Source organism: Salmo salar, chromosome ssa07 (genome assembly GCF_905237065.1).
Source record: "Salmo salar chromosome ssa07, Ssal_v3.1, whole genome shotgun sequence".
In the NCBI taxonomy this organism is placed as follows: Eukaryota; Metazoa; Chordata; class Actinopteri; order Salmoniformes; family Salmonidae; genus Salmo; species Salmo salar.
The window spans coordinates 45,885,233-45,903,309 of NC_059448.1; the positions used below are offsets into that span (position 1 = coordinate 45,885,233).

Genomic DNA, 18,077 nt, shown 5'->3' on the forward strand with positions numbered 1-18,077 from the left:
GTATGGTTTTAACCTCAGAGCCACAGACTTCTTCACACTTTTTATACTCTTTGTAATTTTGACATCGAGAGTTGCAGAAACGTACACGAACGCACACACAAGATGATATTTGAACCTACAAATTCTTGGCTGCATGGTATGGTTTAAATTGCAGAGTCACATACCTCTTCACACTTCTTACAATTCTCTTTGCATATTTGACATATAGAGTTTTGGAAATGAACACTAAAGCACCAGTTGTTTGGGTATTATATCTTCTCACTAACAATTACAGTACTGAATCATCAGGGGTGACATACTAGTAATGAGTAAGTACTATATAGCAGCTTTCATTTAGATTATAAAATATACAGAGTGGTAAACAACCTATGTTGTTGAAGAAAATATATACAACTCAAATTGAATGGTTTTGTACCTTTTCAGTTGCAAGCATCCTTAAACTCCCTCCCTTCAATTAATAGGCTACATTTATCAGGTACCATTACACACCAATGGCTGGTAGACAGGCAATCCAATTCGGATAATTTTACCATTAATTCAGGGTCCCCATACAAAACTGGTATCTTCACATCACGAAAGACATTTAGTGTTCATTTAATGATTATTCTAGACAACAATGTTCTAAGAACTGTTCAGTTGTTCAAATCATTGTGTTTGATCGGGGAACAATCTTAATAAGAGTAACATTTGTATTTCTTGTTAACGAGAACGTTTATTATTCATTTTTCACCTTCTGCAATGCCATTGGTCTGTTAGAGTAGACCTTGTCACGTCACGTCCACGTGTCATAGAACTAGGAAGAAACCCGTAAACATTGAGCAAGAAAGGTGGCGGAACGTCTTTTGGAATAGCCTAAAATGCTTACATTTAGCTTGACCGTTGTTAGACAGTAAGTAAATACCACCACCTTTCTGTTTTGTATGCTGTTTAGATGCTGTATGCATAATATATTTTATAAAATGTACGTAGGCTTCTGCATACGTGACAACCCTATTGAACCACTTCAAGCGAAGCTGTCCGTTGCCGACAATATTAGCTAGCAAGCGTGTTTCCTATTCAAATCAAATGTATCATCTAACATTATTATTCTGTGCCAAAGCGGCTGCCTAGCTAAGTCCATAGGTTTCTTATTCTGCCACCATATCGAAGCAGTGTCACCCTGAGTGTCCTCTCTCCATAGACCGCATATAAAGCCTCTCTCACATGCAGCCTCCTTGAAAGACATGCAAGCGATCAAAGCTACTAACGTTAACGTTTAAGATATTTGTGCACCTCTAGAATTTCCCTGACACTGTGTATCCTTAGAAAAATGCTGTGTATGTAATTTTCTAAATGATTATCTTCTCACTTTCACAGTGGGGAGACACAATACAACAAGGAGAAGTTGCTACAAGGTATGTTGTCATTTGTAAACATTCCAACCTTGACCAGTAATGACCTTCACTCGGGAATCCTGTGTGATTTAAAACCAAAGGCTGTAAGAACTAGCTATAAACCATGTTCACTTGAGGGGGAATGTTAAAAGAAAGATCACTCACACAAACACTGACTAATCCCTTATCCAACTGGTTTTCTAAGTGTGTATACCTGTTGGTCTTGTGCTGTCAGGTCAGGGGGTGGACACTTCCCTGTCAGAGCCAGGGCTCCAGCAGGCAGAGGCTGCGGGACTGTACCTCAGAGAGCTCAGGTTCTCCAATGTGTTTGTCAGTAACCTGCAGCGCGCCAGACAGGTGAGTTTTCCTGAGATGCCACTGGTGTCACATGTGATGTCGACTTAGGTTACGGTTAGGTGACCACTAATCTCATCCACCCAGCTGGCTCTATGTAGCAATTGAGCCTGGGAACAAGGTTAGGTGACCAACAGAAAGATTAACAATCCATAGCAGATGTAGGATGTAACCTCTGTTTAGTTTAGATTCCCAGTGTGCGACATTTAATTGTGGGCCCTGGCTACACTGTCACTGCCGTTCAATAGCAGAAAATGGCAGGAGATGTTGGCAACTGATGTCAAAGTAAAATGATTCCCTACTACAACACCTTTTCAGTGAGAAACACTCAGATAAGACAAAGTCACTTCAATAATTCCTGGAACAAAACTTCTCCATTGTATATGTTACTGTGAAGGAGGGAAGAGAGCAGAGGATATGTTAAACCACAGATATAGACTACAGGATATGAGAAATGTCAGCGGGTAGAACTAGAAGTAATGTTAGTTTCTCGTGATGGCCTAGTAGCTGATTTGGTTGTGAGTGCGGAGATTAAGACAATGCTGTCATTGTTCACACATCCTTATCCTTTGTCAGACTGCAGAAATCATTATGAGGAACAATGTTCACTCCTCGGGCGTTGAAATGGTCTTTGACCCCTTACTCAGAGAGAGGGTAAGTCTTTCATATGCCTCCTATTGCATGTATGTAGTATACAATTGATCCAGCCCAGTCTACCTCGACAGGGACCCTAGAGTTTGACATTCAAATAAAATGCATAGAAAATTATCATCAAAGTGGTTCATCAATCATACAGGGTTTTGGGATCGCAGAAGGACGGCCCAAGGAGGATCTGAAGAACATGGCTAACGCAGCCGGCCAGTCGTGTCGAGACTATACTCCTCCTGGAGGGGAGACCTTGGAACAGGTTAGTCTGTGATCTGAACATTTTATCAGCTTTCCCTTTGGTCCTGCTGTTGGCTAGCTGCCAACAGCTCAGAGCTGGATTCCATGGCCAACAGTGCCATGCAGGGGTTCAACTCGGAACTTCAAGGCAGAAGTTCAACACATCATTAATAGATTTTTTTTCTTCTAAGGAGATGAGTATTATTTTAGTCCTTGAATAATTTTAAGGTGTGTCTATGTCTCCCTCCAGGTAAGGCTGCGATGCAAGAAGTTTCTGAAGTCGCTTTACCAGCGCATGGTTGATGACCATGGCTGCTCAGGACAGAGTTCTGCCGCTGTAGGGACAGAGGCTGGGGCCAGTGCAGCCGAGTCTGGCACAGATGGGCCCCTGGCTGGTTTGCCTGACGACGGGATGGAGGGTGTCCCTCTCCATGCCCTGGTGGTGAGCCACGGGGCCTACATCCGCGTGGCTGTGAGACATTTTGTGGAGGACCTGCAGTGCTCTCTGCCCCAGGGCCTGAAGATGTCCAAGGTGTTGTCAGCCTGCCCCAACACAGGCATCAGCCGCTTTGTCCTCACCGTGTCTCCCAGTGAGTCTGGCCTGACGCTCTCTGCTGTCCGCTGTGTTTTCACCAACAGGAAGGACCACTTGACCTCCCGTAACATATGTTACATCACACATTAAAGATAGACAAGGCAACACAAAAGGTTTAGTCACTACTCTGTTCTGTTTAAATATTATTTACTGTAGCTAACAAACCACTAAAAGTAAAGAATATCTGGGACAGTGACCTGTCTACTATTTCATATGAGTTGGGGGGAGATTTTAGTAAGGTCATTGAAGAACCCTAATCACCAATTTATTATTTTTTAATTTTATACACAGTAAATAAATGAAGCATTTTTGCACACAGTTTATATCTTCGCCTGTTTTAAAACCTTTTAAGTAACCTCCACGTTGTGTGACATATGTAACCATGGTGACCTAGGCTCTTATGCATATGTATTGGAAGTGCCCCAAAGTGGATAGATTTTGAAGACCGGTATCTTCTACCTTATCTGATGTTCTTGGAGTCACTATACCAGTCCTTAATGATGACTCATCACACACACTGTCACTCCAACAATGATGTGTAATGCTGACAGGTTTAACAACAGCAGAAAAGATGCTGGCACTGCGATGGCAATAACACAAAGAAATGTACTACCTCAGTTGTTCTTTTGATTGTGTATTTATTTGGCTAGAGATCGGGGTGGGTTGGCTTGAGAGGTCGGATGGTGTAACTTGAATCAGTCTGAAGTTGGGTCCATATCTCTGTTGTGATTTCATGTATCTATTTTACATAATGTTTTGCTCCATTGTCATTGAGGTTTGTCTGTTTTCCCGGTCTATTGAAAAATGTAATCAGAAATGTATCACAAGAATGGAATGACTACCCAACCACAGACAATGACACTGAGAAGTAGAGGACACAAAGTATTATGGGAATACAGGGTAAATGATTTGCTTTTTAGCTGTCAATGTACCCTTTTCACAGTAGAACATTTCTCAGTGCAAATTCTGCAGAACTATTGGCAAGATGTATGTATATCCTGTATGAGTGGATTTCCCGGTCTTCCAATAATTATCCATGGAATTTTCTATAGAAACTAAACACTTCCTGTGTCATAGTCCAATGAAATGAGGACTTGTTTGGAATGTTTAGTGTGGATAATGTAGTGGTTTGTTTCCACTACTAAGTCGATCATGTCGAAGATTTAATTGTATTGTTTTTGTCATATTATACCAAAGGCAGAAAAGTGTGAGGAATGTCAGTGAGTATCTTTTAAAGCCTTTACAATTCAAAATGGAGTTATCTCTTATTGTGGTCCATGTCCATTACAAGATAATAAATTATACACTATCAAAAGTTGGTGTCTTTTCTGTGAGACTGGTGTGCTATGCATGAACTCATGAGCAATACTGCAAGCAACCTGTCACTGCTACATAGTTACAATAATATCAGACAGTTGTATCAAAACTGTTTAAACATAGTTCACCTATACTCAGACATGGCCGTCCCACTGGAATACTATTTTTGCAAGATGGCTAGGAGCGGGGGATATTTATTTTTACAAACTAGCTAAAGGTTACACATTGACAGTTTTTTGTCTTTATTGTTACACATTGTCATTTTCATATGCACGCAGTACAGCGTTACAGTATTATTTGGTATTGTATTGATTAATCACAACCAAAAAAAAGGCTTCAGTATTGGTGTTTAACATGTTCAATGGCCATGTATCTCAAGTGTTCATAAATGGTCACAAGCTTCCTCTGATCTTGCACAAATGTAATTGTCACTAAAGGTTGCATAAGAGGCAAAAGAGTGTGCAAGTCTTGACATTTCTTTATGCAAAGCAGGATTTGAACCCGTGGATGTTTGCAGGTTGGGAAATATCCGGTTTAATCACCTGAGGGGCCACTTCCGAGTTGTGGACTTTCTCATGTTTAAAACCTGATAGAAATCACCTTCTTTCAGTGCTCAGGCTGAGCGTGACAGGTCAAAGAGCTGGGGCAATTGAAAATTATGCGACAGCTACTGACCTGTGTCTAGATTGTTCCAGAGACAACCATGAGTAATGTTCCAAAGGCACCAGTGGCAGCATAAACATCTGTACTAAATCTGATCCTTCAACATGAATGGGTGTGTTTGCTTAAATCTTATTCAACTTGAGTGTTATTACAGTTCTTCCTTTGAAGGAATATTGCAATATTTGAATAAACTGCCTCAGAAATATTGAAAAATATCTACAGTATATCAATTTAAAAAAACGTGCCTTCACCCATGACAGCCACTGAGATTGTTAAGGCTCCTCTCAGATGTGACAGCCAGGTCAATGTGGTTTAACCTCAAAGTGAAAAAGGACAAAGGTTAGTGGTCACCGTAATGTGTTCCTTTGACTAAAATACCTCCAACATGTTACTTAGTGAGAGTGAAACTAAAATAGAACGTGGAAATGTTTATTTTTAGACAATGATGGTTTGGCAGAAACTAAGGGATGCCAATTTTCTCCATAATGAGATGCGGAAGCGTGAGACACGCAACCTTAATGACTGGAAGCTCGAAGTGAATGAGTCAATCAATGGTCAACCTGCTTACGCACTTAATGTGACACATAGAGCTTCCTCACACTTTTAGCCTGTACTTATATGATTGCATCATACATAGAATTCTAGGATTTAGTGCTTGTGAGTATACAGTTCTTCATCCTGAAGTTCTAAAATATTGATCTAAAATAGAATATAAATTAATTAATTGGAAAGTCATATTTTCTTCATCAACATAATACATTTTTTCAAGATAAATGTTACTAGCCCTCACACACATAGCCTCCTCATAACAGGTTTTCAAAATGACTCTTTAACAGTTAAGCATCCATATAAATAGTATACTATAAATAACAATAAATGAATGGATTTAAATAAATAAATGCTTTCAACTTTCTTCGAACTGGCTTTGTTGCTTGCTTTTCGTGGCCAGCATCTATAACATGTCGTTTCTATTCGTTCTGATATCCTGTAGGGTGGACCATTCATTTCCGTTTAAAATTAAACGTCTCACTTGAAGAACATGCATTATAACATGCAGGTCTACTGGCATATTCAACATTTTAGTAGGGCCAATTTTAGATGGAATATGTTTAAGTTTCATATCAATAGTATTTTCTTGCAGTCTTCTTGCATTATATAACATTTAATAAAGTGACTTCAGCTCAACTCCTTTTTTCTCCAAAAAAGACGCACAATTATTTCGAGTGTCCTGTCCTCTTATCCCATCATTCCATTCATGATACGGGGGCTGGGAGGGGGATTTAGAGAATGCACGTTCCACGGGTCGTCGGAGGGAGACTGGGGGGTCTCCCGGGAGATGTTGCGTCCCTCGGGGAGTTCAGCCTCCTGGTCCATCTCCAAGGTGTCATCCAGTTGCGGCATTGCCCGGGAGTCCTCCTCCGTTTGACCCAGCATGTTGTACGGATCAGAAGGGTCAACCACCCGGTTTCTCTTCTCCCGGTGCAAGAGGCGCTCCAGCGGCACGGTGTTCTTCTCCGACAGGAAGAGGGAGGTTTGCAGTATATTCTGACCCACAGTGTACACTTGCTTTATCCCTTCCAAGTTGAGCAGAATACCAGTTCTGTAAGAGTAGTACACGTTGCGGTGGTTTTCCAATAGCTTGTGGTTAAAAAGACAGTCTTCCTTGAGGCAAACAGTCTGCAAACAGATAAATTGATGAATTCACTTAAACAGACCATTTAGGAACGTACATCAATTAACTTCATTTTCAAAGTGTTATTTGAAAGAACACTTCAACCAATGTAAAAATATGATATTATATTGGCTGTGTGTTTGGATAAAAGTGGTCTGAAATCCGTGCGTAAAAGCGCATTTTTGGTAGGCATATGACAGAAAACATGTATTTCAGTTCAATGGACAATGAAAATGGGCATTTACTTACAGAGCTGAAAGGGTTTCCCAGGGCATCCATGCACAGGTAGCGGTTACTTTTGACTCCAAGTATCGCCACGCGCTCTCTTGTTTCCGCCTTCAATAAAATCACACCTGTTGACAAAATTAATTGTGTTAGCCTGAAGCAGATTAAAGACAATTACTTAAAACTACATTTCAATCAAATCCAAACGCCCAACATGTAAAAAGAACTTACTGTATGAGCTTCGAAGTGTAGTTTTGCTCACGTGGCCATTTAAACTGATCTCAAGGTAGAAATTGTTCACATCTGAAGACGTCTGCAGGTGTACGTATCTTCTCGGATTCCCCCAGTTGGATCCCAGGAGAGGTGATGGGTTTGGAAGAGCGTCTACTAGTCGAAATCCCTGAAGAACAGCCAGTAAGAGCACAAGGACGACGTCCCTCATCCCAGATGTCTTGGTTATTTCCATCTTTTACCCCCAAAACACAGACAATGTATCCCACAGATTTCGGATGGAGCTTTGAGTTCTGCAGCAAGCTGTTTGCAAACTTCAGCTGATCTGATGGTCCAACGTTTGAGGACGGCTCTATTTAAAGGGACCCAAGTGCCACTCCTGCTCACATCCTTTAGCCTACGCAGCATTCGCAGATGTGGGTCTTTCTCTCGGAGGAAGGAAGGGGGTGCACCTCCACCTGAATGTTTGTCTAAAGGTATTGGTCACCAAATAACGTAGTAGTCTCATTGAGCAATGTCTGTACAAAAGTGACGTCTTATATTTTTCCCAAACATCAGCACTTTCATAATCATGATCCTTGCACTAATCTTTAAATCGCATATGTCATCACAGTGTGTGCAATATAACCCTCTGTCCAGTAAGCATATTATAATAGACCTAGATATTTTTTATAGATATAGAAACATATTCATAATTTCACATTGAAAAACTGACTATAGATAAGTCTATAGATAATCTATACAACCAATTCCTAAGGTTTCCTCTCCCTAATCTATACAACCTATTCCCAACACATTTCCAATGTTTTGAAAACTGAATCTTATGATAGTAATGGAATATTATGGTACAATCTGTTTGAATTAAATGATAAGACAACATCTTAGATTTAGATAAATATTTGACCATTTAAAAACACAGATCTAATGTAGTGCTGTATTTCTATCTAGTATTTTCTATTTCATTAGAAAAACATGAATCCATGCTTGAATATGACTAATTAAGCTCCAAATTAACATTACACTGTGTGCATAGTTGATGATGACTGGGGGAGCTAGACTTACCCCAGTCTATAGTCCAATAAAACACCTTGTGTAGAATCAACAGTGCCGCTTCTCATTTAGCTTACTTCCTACACGCATTGTACAACCATTGTCCTGTCTTCCTTTTGATTCCTACACATCTGTAATGGAATCACTTCACCATGCAGTCCTAGTTTGTGCACCAGGTGATCTTGCCCGAACAGATGTCTATTACAGGAACAGATTGCTGCTGCTCCCTCCTCCTGTTCATTCACTACCATTTGCAACTTCCTTTTCTGCAAATCTGGAATCAGGTGATGTTCAACATAAGGCTTGGGTTCTGATACGCCATCCCATCTGGTTTGTTCTTAGTGGGACTATCATTTGTTTTTTCAACAGGACAATGACCCAAAACACACCTCCAGGCTGTGTAAGGGCTATTTGACCAAAGAGAGTGATGGAGTGCTACATCAGACCTCAACCCAATTGAGATGGTTTGGGATGAGTTGGACAGCGGAGTGAAGGAAAAGGAGCCAACTAGTGCTCAGTATATGTGGGAACTCCTTCAAGACTGTTGGAAAAGCATTCCTCAAGAAGCTTGTTGAGAGAATGCCAAGAGTGTGCAAAGCTGTCATCAAGGCAAAGGGTGGCTACTTTGAAGAATCTCAAATATAAAACATATTTTGATTTGTTTAACACTTTTTTGATTACCGCATGATTCCATATCTGCTATTTCATAATTTTGATGTCTTCACTATTATTCCAAAATGTAGAAAATAGTAAAAATAAAGGAAACCCTTGAATGAGTAGGTGTGTCCAAAATTTTGACTGGTACTGTATGTCCATTGGAGGCAAGTCATTGTATTTCTGGGGACACTTGATCTCGAGGACCATATATCCATGGCAGTCGTCCAGGAAATCCCATCAGGTGAATCGGCTAGGAAGGGTAGGGCGTTGTAAACAGCAAGGCCTGAGGGTTTCAGGTGAAAGTTGATGTGCTGGTCTGTCATCTATCGACAGCATTCCTTTCTTGTAGTTTCCTCATGCTCAATGTCCCATTTCACTACGGGCACATGGGAAATGCTAACAGTGTCATACTACATGAAAGCTGACTCACTGTTGTAGTGAATGACGTTGCGCATATTATTGACCTTGTACAACAGTCACCCTGTTGAAGGGTAGGGAGTAGGGACTTTCCTTGGGGGAATAACTTTCAACTTTTGTGACTTGGGCCAACCAGTGTGGGACTGGTGGGCAATGTTCCCTCTAAGCTGTGCACATGCATGGCCTCACAGCTCCCCGGGACTGCCGCACAGAAGAAATATCAGCCTGCGCAGAGAAGCACAAGATTGAACTTCAATACATTTTCAATACATTTTCAGAGCAGAGCAGCTGATATTTGTTATGCAAATAGACCATTGCCATATATGGATCTGTGCTGTTCACCTTGAACTGGATTGTGTTTCCATCATGAGTGGTCTAGATGCACTTGTTTTAAGATCAAAACATGTAGCCATGTGTGCACATTTGTTCATATTGTTTGCTAGTAATTTAGTTATAAGCCCAGTTAAAGCTCATTTCTAGTCATCAATGGGGACGTGGTTGCTTCCTTCAAAAGCACAAAACCTATGCATTTCTAGCCATCTTTGAAAAGTGAGTCAGGTAAAGCGCTTTTTTTCTGTCTTAAAGGGGCAGTGTTATTTTGAGACAGGCTTGTATAAGCTAAGTAGCCAATAGGTAGAGGGTAGCATAATTTGTCTGATTCTCTATAATAATGATATGGGAATAAATCTGCATTTTATTTTGTAAAGTGGTTTCTTACATCAAACACGTTTTCAATCACCTCCTTGTCTGAAGGACAAGTGGATTAACAGGTTAATGTCAAGCCCTGCATGTTTTTTTTCAAAAGTATCATGGAATGTAGGCCTACATTGAACACCACACATTGGCTGCTACTGTAGGCTTAATGATAGAACAGCTATTCCATGTTAAAATGTTATGGGATGCATTTTCTCCATAGTTTTTAATGGTAGGCCACTCTGGTAGGCCTACATTTTGATAAAATAGCCACAGTAAACTACTTGACCACTGTTAAAACTGTAACCTAAAGTGGCCACAGCCTCAGTGTTCACAGTAGACATGTGCCAGAAGTTGCACAGAATTTTCACAATTTTCAAGTTCGCGTTCAACAGACCTGAAATTTGCTCGGTGCCCAAATTCTTTTGAGGGAACATTGCCATTAGGTGTAGTTCATATTCTGACTCAGAGGCCTTGTTTGTATCACCCTCACTCCTGACTAAAACCACTGCTGAGGGCAGAATCTGATGTAGCTGAGCAAGAGTTTCCTGCTGTTCTTCATTGGAGAGGCCAGGTGGATTTTGCCGTTTCCTGCATTTGCAGGTGACCTTCTATCCATGTCTAGGTTTTCTGCTGCATGGCTTGTTTCATTTCACTTCTGATAACCTTTCCACATACAATTAACAACAGCGCATGAGAGCTCTCTATTGGCAGTGGCTTGTGTGCACCCCTCAACAGCAAACAAAACAGCAGCTATGTACCTGCAACACAAGTGCAGTGGGTTGCCACTGCATAGCCATTCTTCGTGTCTAGACACAGCCAAGTTTTGTATGGCAGTTCACTGACTCTGGCCTGGATCCAACGTGGCTGCCACAAATGTGACTGGGCTTTCTTCAGATAAGTCATTGCCTGATGCTCTTTAGATGACCACACAAAGTAATTGTATTCATCAAGTGATTTGTACTCATGTAACGCTTCACCGGTGCAGGGACCAGAGGTATTAATTAGGTAATTATATATGAACATACAGTACCAGTCAAAACTTTGACACACCTACTCGTTCAAGGGTTTTTCTTTATTTTACTATTTTCTACATTGTAGAATAATAGTGAAGACATCAAAACTATGAAATAACACATATGGAATCATGTAGTAACCAAAAAAGTGTTAAACAAATCAAAAAATATTTTCGATTTTAGATTCTTCAAAGTATCCACCCTTTACCTTGATAATAGCTTTGAACACTCTTGGCATTCTCTCAACCAGCATCATGAGGTCAGCTTAACCATTGATAGATTACATTGAATGAACAAGGGGGGACATATCGCAATTGAAAATCGATTCATGTTTTGATGGAGTATTTGGCTGTTTTGGGCTGCCAGAGCCAGTCTACCGCTGAAAATAACATAAGGTTATTGGACTTTAAGGAGTAATGGTAACGTTAGGCTTCTTAAAGGACAGATCGAAATGTACTAGGGGGGAGGGGCTGGTCCAACCCAAGGTGTCATAAAAAAATGCAAATGCAAAGTTACAAATATTTCCACATGACCCTCCCCTTATACTTAAAAAAAATGGAACACCCTCCCCCCTCATAGAATTACCTCAAAATAATGTTTATGACCACAAATAACAATAACTGTAGCGACTCAGTGTTAATAAACGTGGATATCAACGCCCATACCATAACCCCACCACCACAACACTGACATCAGAAAACCGTTCGCCCACACGACTCCATCCTCATGCTCAATGTCCCATTTCACTACGGGCACATGGGAAATGCTAACAGTGTCATACTACATGAAAGCTGACTCACTGTTGTAGTGAATGACGTTGCGCATATTATTGACCTTGTACAACAGTCACCCTGTTGAAGGGTAGGGAGTAGGGACTTTCCTTGGGGGAATATCTTTCAACTTTTGTGACTTGGGCCAACCAGTGTGGGACTGGTGGGCAATGTTCCCTCTAAGCTGTGCACATGCATGGCCTCACAGCTCCCCGGGACTGCCGCACAGAAGAAATATCAGCCTGTGCAGAGAAGCACGAGAATGAACTTCAATACATTTTCAATACATTTTCAGAGCAGAGCAGCTGATATTTGTTATGCAAATAGACCATTGCCATATATGGATCTGTGCTGTTCACCTTGAACTGGATTGTGTTTCCATCATGAGTGGTCTAGATGCGCTTGTTTTAAGATCAAAACATGTAGCCATGTGGACAAATTTGTTCATATTGTTTTCTAGTAATTTAAAGCTCATTTCTAGTCATCAATGGGGACGTGGTTGCTTCCTACAAAGGACGCGGTTGTTAGGCCGGTTGGACATACTGTCGAATTCTTTATAATTACGTTAGAGGCGGCTTATGGTAGAGAAATTACAATTAAATTCTGGCAACAGCTCTGGTGGACATTCCTGCAGTCAGCATGCCAATTGCACGATCCCTCAAAACTTGAGACATCTGTGGCATTGTGTTGTGTGACAAAACTGCACATTGTATTGCCCCCAGCACAAGGTGCACCTGTGTAATGATCGTGCTGTTTAAACCGCTTCTTGATATGCCACAGGTGGATTGATATGTCAGGTGGATGGATTATCTTGGCAAAAGAGAAATGCTCACTAACAGGGATGTAAAGAAATTGGTGCACAAAATTTGAGAGAAATAAGCTTTTTATGCGCATGGAAAATGTCTGGGATCTTTTATTTCACCTCATGAAACATTTTATATGTTGCATTTATATTTTTGTTCAGTGTGCATAGATACAGACACATTACAGAGATAGAGATGCAAAATGCTCAACCTCCGGATGAGTATGAGGGGGGAGTTTAAGTACAATTCTTACAAGCTTGTTTGGCTATTAGCTTGTTCTTTAGATGTTTGGGGCTGCTGGTGAACCATGATGTGCAGATATAATCAAAGTGACACTTGACTAGCACACTTGCCAGAGTCTTTAGGGTGTCTATAGCCTGGTTTCCATCCAGTTGGTAACAGATTTTCATGTGAATATTCTAAATTACTTCAATAGTTTCCTGTAGGAGAATTTGACGCCGGACCACATGACTGAGGAGATTTTAATTTACCAAACATTTGATGAATATAATGGACATCCATATGCAATCAGATCCAACCTGGCGTAGCCAGCGCCATCAATAAATGAGGGATGTTGGCCAATATGAGCCACATTTACGTGTCCTTAAAAACAGCCTATAACAAATGACAAAAACACAGAGATTAGAGCACTAAATATATCAGGGCATCGCATGCAAAGTCCTATAAGCAAGTAAGTTAGACATTGAAGTAGTCAATGATAGAGAATATGGTGAATTGACGTCTAATTTATTTTTGTTTGATTGTAGCCGGCCTCAAATTCTATTACTGCATGGTCGGAACTAGAAGCACAAGCATTTCGCTACACTCGCATTAACATCTGCTAACCATGTGTATGTGACCAATAGAATTTGATTTGATTTAGCCAACTTTATGCCAACTGGTGTGATTGCTAACCTTTCAAACAGTCACACACAGTTTCAAGTTTTAATGTAAAATACACAAGTACAAGGAAATACCTTTCTTGCCAGCTCTAAACATAAGCAAAATAACACATGAAAATCTTATATTGCTGAATATGGGATTTATTGTAATTTATATCATTACAAAGTCCCTACGTTGTAAATTACTGTCAATATCAACTCAATTCAGACGATTCAGAAACAACACAGAGTACGCCTCTTTCTCCACCCAGAACTGCATTTGCTTGCTATTGTGACATCATGGGGATTTCAGGTATACAGTGTTTCATCTTTAACTACTAAAATATTTATCTAAAATATAATAAAATAAATACACAAAAAAACAAAAAACAACAACATTTTTTTCAAGATAAATGTCACCAATACTTCTCACAACTAGCCTAATGTAGCAGCCACAAAAGAAATGCCTGAGCTGAGTCTCCACATCTGGTTTTCTGGGGAAACGGAAGCTATATCCCATCAAAGGCTAACAGTTAAGCATCCATATAAATACTAGAAATAACAATAAATGAATAGATTTAAATAAATAAATACTTTCTTTCAACTTTATTGGGATTGGCTTTGTTGCTTGCTTTTGCTGGCCAGCACCTATCACCAACCTATCCTTTCTATGTGTTCTGATACCCTGTAGGGTGTAGGCCTACCATTCATTCACGTTTTAAATGAAATGTCTCACTGCAATTAAATGGCCAAGAACATGTAGGCGTACTGGCATATCCAACATTGTAGTAGGCCTAATTTTATATGGAATATGTTTAAGTTTCATCATCACAATCTGTCCTTGTACTCTTAGATTTAAGTGCTGCGTTTGACACTGTTGACCATGATGTCCTTCTGGACAGACTGGAGAGGTGGGTTGACCTCTCCGGTCCAGTTCTAAATTGGTTTAGGACCTATTTAACCGGTCAAGAGTTCTCTGTCACCATTGGTGAACAGAACTCAGAGAAAATACATATCATGTGGTTCCACAGTGTTCGATTTTGGGTCTGGTACTGTTCTGTTTATATATGTTACCCCTTGGCAGCGTTATCAGAAAGCACAGGAATGATTGTCACTGCTACGCAGACAATACACAAATTTACATTTCTGTGTCACCAGAGTATTTTAGCTCCACGGATAAATTATTCCACTTTATTATTGATTTAAATACTTGGTTGGCTCACAACTTCCTCCAGCTAAATCAAGACAAGAATGCGGTACTTATTGTTTGAGCCAAAGCCCAGAGATAGAATCTAGCCACACATTTGAATTCACGGGCAATAAAGATAAAACACCAGGTAAAAAAAAATATAGGTGTTATTTCAGATTCTGAACTAAATTTCAAATCAAACATTAGGAATGTGACCAAAATAGCTTTTTACCATGTGAGAAACATTGCCAAGGTGCAGCGGTTTCTCGCTCAGGATGATACTGAGAGACTCATCCATGCTTTTATTACAAGCAGGCTCGACTACTGTAATGCTCTCCTGACTGGTCTACTCAAGAAAGCCATTGGTCAACTGCAAAACATAAGGAATGCTGCAGCACGGGTACTGACCAAGAATAGACGGAGAGCACACATTGCACTAGTTTTAAGATCTCTGCACTGGCTGCCTGTGAGTTTAAGAATTCATTTTAAGATTATTCTATTGGTTTTTAAATCTATCCACGATTGTGGACCTCAATACATGTTAGACATGCTTTTATGTTAGGTCCCTCAGGTCCAATGGCACTGGCCTTTTAACTATCCCAAAGCCAAGGACCAAGAAGCATGGAGAGGCATGCCAGACAACCTGAGGGGTGGTGAAATTGTGGACATATTTAAAAGAGATCTTAAAACATCTTTTTAGCTTTGCTTTTCCTTTGGGTCTTTTTTTGTTGTTCAGTTTGTGTCATTCTTTTGTTTTTTATCTTATGCTTATTGTTTAGTAAATATTTCAGCTTCTATTTTCATAGTTTTTACACTTTTTTCCCCTGTAAAGCACATTGTGTTGCATTCTATGTCTGAAATGTGCTGTATAAATAAAGCTTCATTTGATTTGATAACCAACGATTTTTTTGAAGGCTTCTTACATTGTAAAACATTTAATAAAGTGACTTCAGCTCAACTCCCTTTTTTTCTTCAAACAAGACGCACAAATATTTCGGGTTTCAGCATGATTCTCATAAGAATCCATCCCGTAAACAGAGCACACTCAAGTGCAGAATTTGCGTCATAGAATTAAAAAGCACGGAAACCAATAGTTACATAATCACTAGCTACTGTGCTATAGTGAAAAATGATCAACATACAACGTTCCATCTAATGACTATATACAAATGACTAATATGCTCTAATAAACCTGTCACGGTCAGACTTTCACAAGTGTAATAGTTGGGGTTTGTTTCCAGACCAGCTGGAAAAGACCCAACGTGAACGCGCACACAATTTATATTCTTAAACCAAGGTGTACAACGGCAAGCGTCCTGTCCCCTTATCCCACCATTGCATTCATGATACGGGGGCTGGGAGGGGGGTTTAGGGAATGCACGTTCCACGGGTCGTCGGAGGGAGAATGGGGGGTCTCCCTGGAGATGTTGCGTCCCTCGGGGAGTTCAGCCTCCTGGTCCAAGGTGTCATCCAGCTCCGGCATAGCCCGGGAGTCCTCATCCTCCTCCGTTTGTCCCAGCATGTTGTACGGGTCAGAAGGGTCAACCACCCGGTTCCTCTTCTCCCGGTGCAAGAGGCGCTCCAGCGGCACGGTGTTCTTCTCCGACAGGAAAAGGGAGGTTTGCGGTATATTCTGACCCACAGTGTACACTTGCTTTATCCCTTCCAAGTTGAGCAGAATACCAGTTCTGCAAGAGTAGTACACATCGCGGTGGTTTTCCAATAGCTTGTGGTTAAAAAGACAGTCTTCCTTGTGGCAAACGGTCTGTAAACAGATACATTCATACATTTGCGTAAAAACGCAACTTAGAAACGTATATCCATTAACTTAATTGTTTAAGTGTTGCTTGAGTGCTAAACACAAGAATACTTCGACCAATGTAAACCAAAACAAAAAAGAACAAGATATAGGCTGTATGTTTGGATAAAAGTGGTCTGAAATCCGTGCGTAAAAGCGCATTTTTTGGTTTGTGTCAGAAAGGGTTCAAATGAGGGAAAAGTGCCATTCAATTATCTCACGAGTTTTATTCTCAATGTTAAGAAAACATGTATTTCAGTTTAATGTATAATGAAAATGGGCATTTACTTACAGAGCTGAAAGGGTTTCCCAGGGCATCCATGCACAGGTAGCGGTTACTTTTGACTCCAAGTATCGCCACGCGCTCTCTTGTTTCCGCCTTCAATAAAATCACACCTGTTGACAAAATGTATTGTGTTAGACTATAGAAGCAGATTAAATACAAAAACGTAAAACCAAATTTCATTCAAAACAAAAGGCCAAAAGTAATAAGAACTTACTGTATGAGCTTCGAAGTGTAGTTTTGCACACGTGGCCATTTAAACTGATCTCAAGGTAGAAGTTGTTCACGTCTGAAGACGTCTGCAGGTGTACGTATCTTCTCGGATTCCCCCAGTTGGATCCCAGGAGAGGGGATGGGTTTGGAAGAGCGTCCACAAGTCGAAATCCCTGAAGAACAGCCAGTAAGAACACAAGGACGACGTCCCTCATCCCAGATGTCTTGGTTATTTCCATCTTTTCCCCAAAGAACACTGAACATATATCACAGAGATTTCGGATGTAGCTGTGAGTTCTGCAGCAAACTGTTTGCAAACTTCAGCTGATCTGATGGTCCAAAGTTCGAGGACGGTTCTATTTAAAGGGACCCAAATGCCACTCCTGCTCACATCCTTTAGCCTACGCTGCGCTCGCCCCCAACGCAGATGTGGGTCTTTCTTTCGGCGGAAGGAAGGGGGTGCATCTCCACCTGAATGTTTGTCTAGAGGTATTGGTCACCAAATAACGTAGTAGTCTCCTTGAGCAATGTCTGTACAAAAGTGACGTCTTTTTTTTCACGCAAAAAAACGTTCATAATCAGGATCCTTGGACTCACGTACCGTTTGTCATCTCAGTGTGTGAAATATACCCCTCTGTCCAGTAAGCATATTTTAATTACATATATATGTTTTTGAGATATAGAAAAAAACAATGAGTCAAGGATAACCTTTATTGAATCCAGTTTTACCCATTTTATAAGTCTATAGATAATCTATACAACCAATGTCCAAGGTTTCCTGTCCCTAATCTATACAACCTATTCCCAACACCATTCTAATGTTTTGAAAACTGAATCTTATGATAGTAATGGAACATTATGGTACAATCTGTTTGAATTAAATGATAAGACAACATCTTAGACTTAGATAAATATTTGACCATTTAAAAACACTGATCTAATGTAGTGCTGTATTTCTATCTAACGTTTTCTATTTCATTATAAAAACATGA

General features: G+C 40.3%; 3 protein-coding genes across 3 annotated transcripts; 1 reads left to right on the forward strand and 2 right to left on the reverse strand.

Annotated features, from left to right (window-relative positions):
- Positions 1-762: 762 nt before the first annotated feature.
- LOC106609462 (fructose-2,6-bisphosphatase TIGAR B) lies at positions 763-4,522 on the forward strand. Its single transcript, XM_014208326.2, has 6 exons — positions 763-889; positions 1,357-1,394; positions 1,609-1,730; positions 2,304-2,381; positions 2,524-2,634; positions 2,863-4,522. Exons 1-6 carry the CDS (start codon positions 858-860, stop codon positions 3,295-3,297), a joined length of 816 nt encoding a protein of 271 aa, XP_014063801.1. The 5' UTR covers positions 763-857; the 3' UTR covers positions 3,298-4,522.
- A 1,078-nt stretch (positions 4,523-5,600) lies between these two features.
- Positions 5,601-7,765, reverse strand: LOC106609463 (fibroblast growth factor 23). The gene is made up of 3 exons (XM_014208327.2): positions 7,316-7,765; positions 7,109-7,212; positions 5,601-6,864 (listed from the first exon to the last, which is right to left on the reverse strand). The coding sequence occupies exons 1-3, from the start codon at positions 7,548-7,550 to the stop codon at positions 6,424-6,426; spliced, it is 780 nt and encodes a 259-aa protein (XP_014063802.1). The 5' UTR covers positions 7,551-7,765; the 3' UTR covers positions 5,601-6,423.
- An 8,350-nt stretch (positions 7,766-16,115) lies between these two features.
- On the reverse strand, positions 16,116-17,324 carry LOC106609464 (fibroblast growth factor 23-like). Its single transcript, XM_014208328.1, has 3 exons — positions 17,090-17,324; positions 16,882-16,985; positions 16,116-16,556 (listed from the first exon to the last, which is right to left on the reverse strand). The coding sequence occupies exons 1-3, from the start codon at positions 17,322-17,324 to the stop codon at positions 16,116-16,118; spliced, it is 780 nt and encodes a 259-aa protein (XP_014063803.1).
- Between the last annotated feature and the right edge of the window lie 753 nt (positions 17,325-18,077).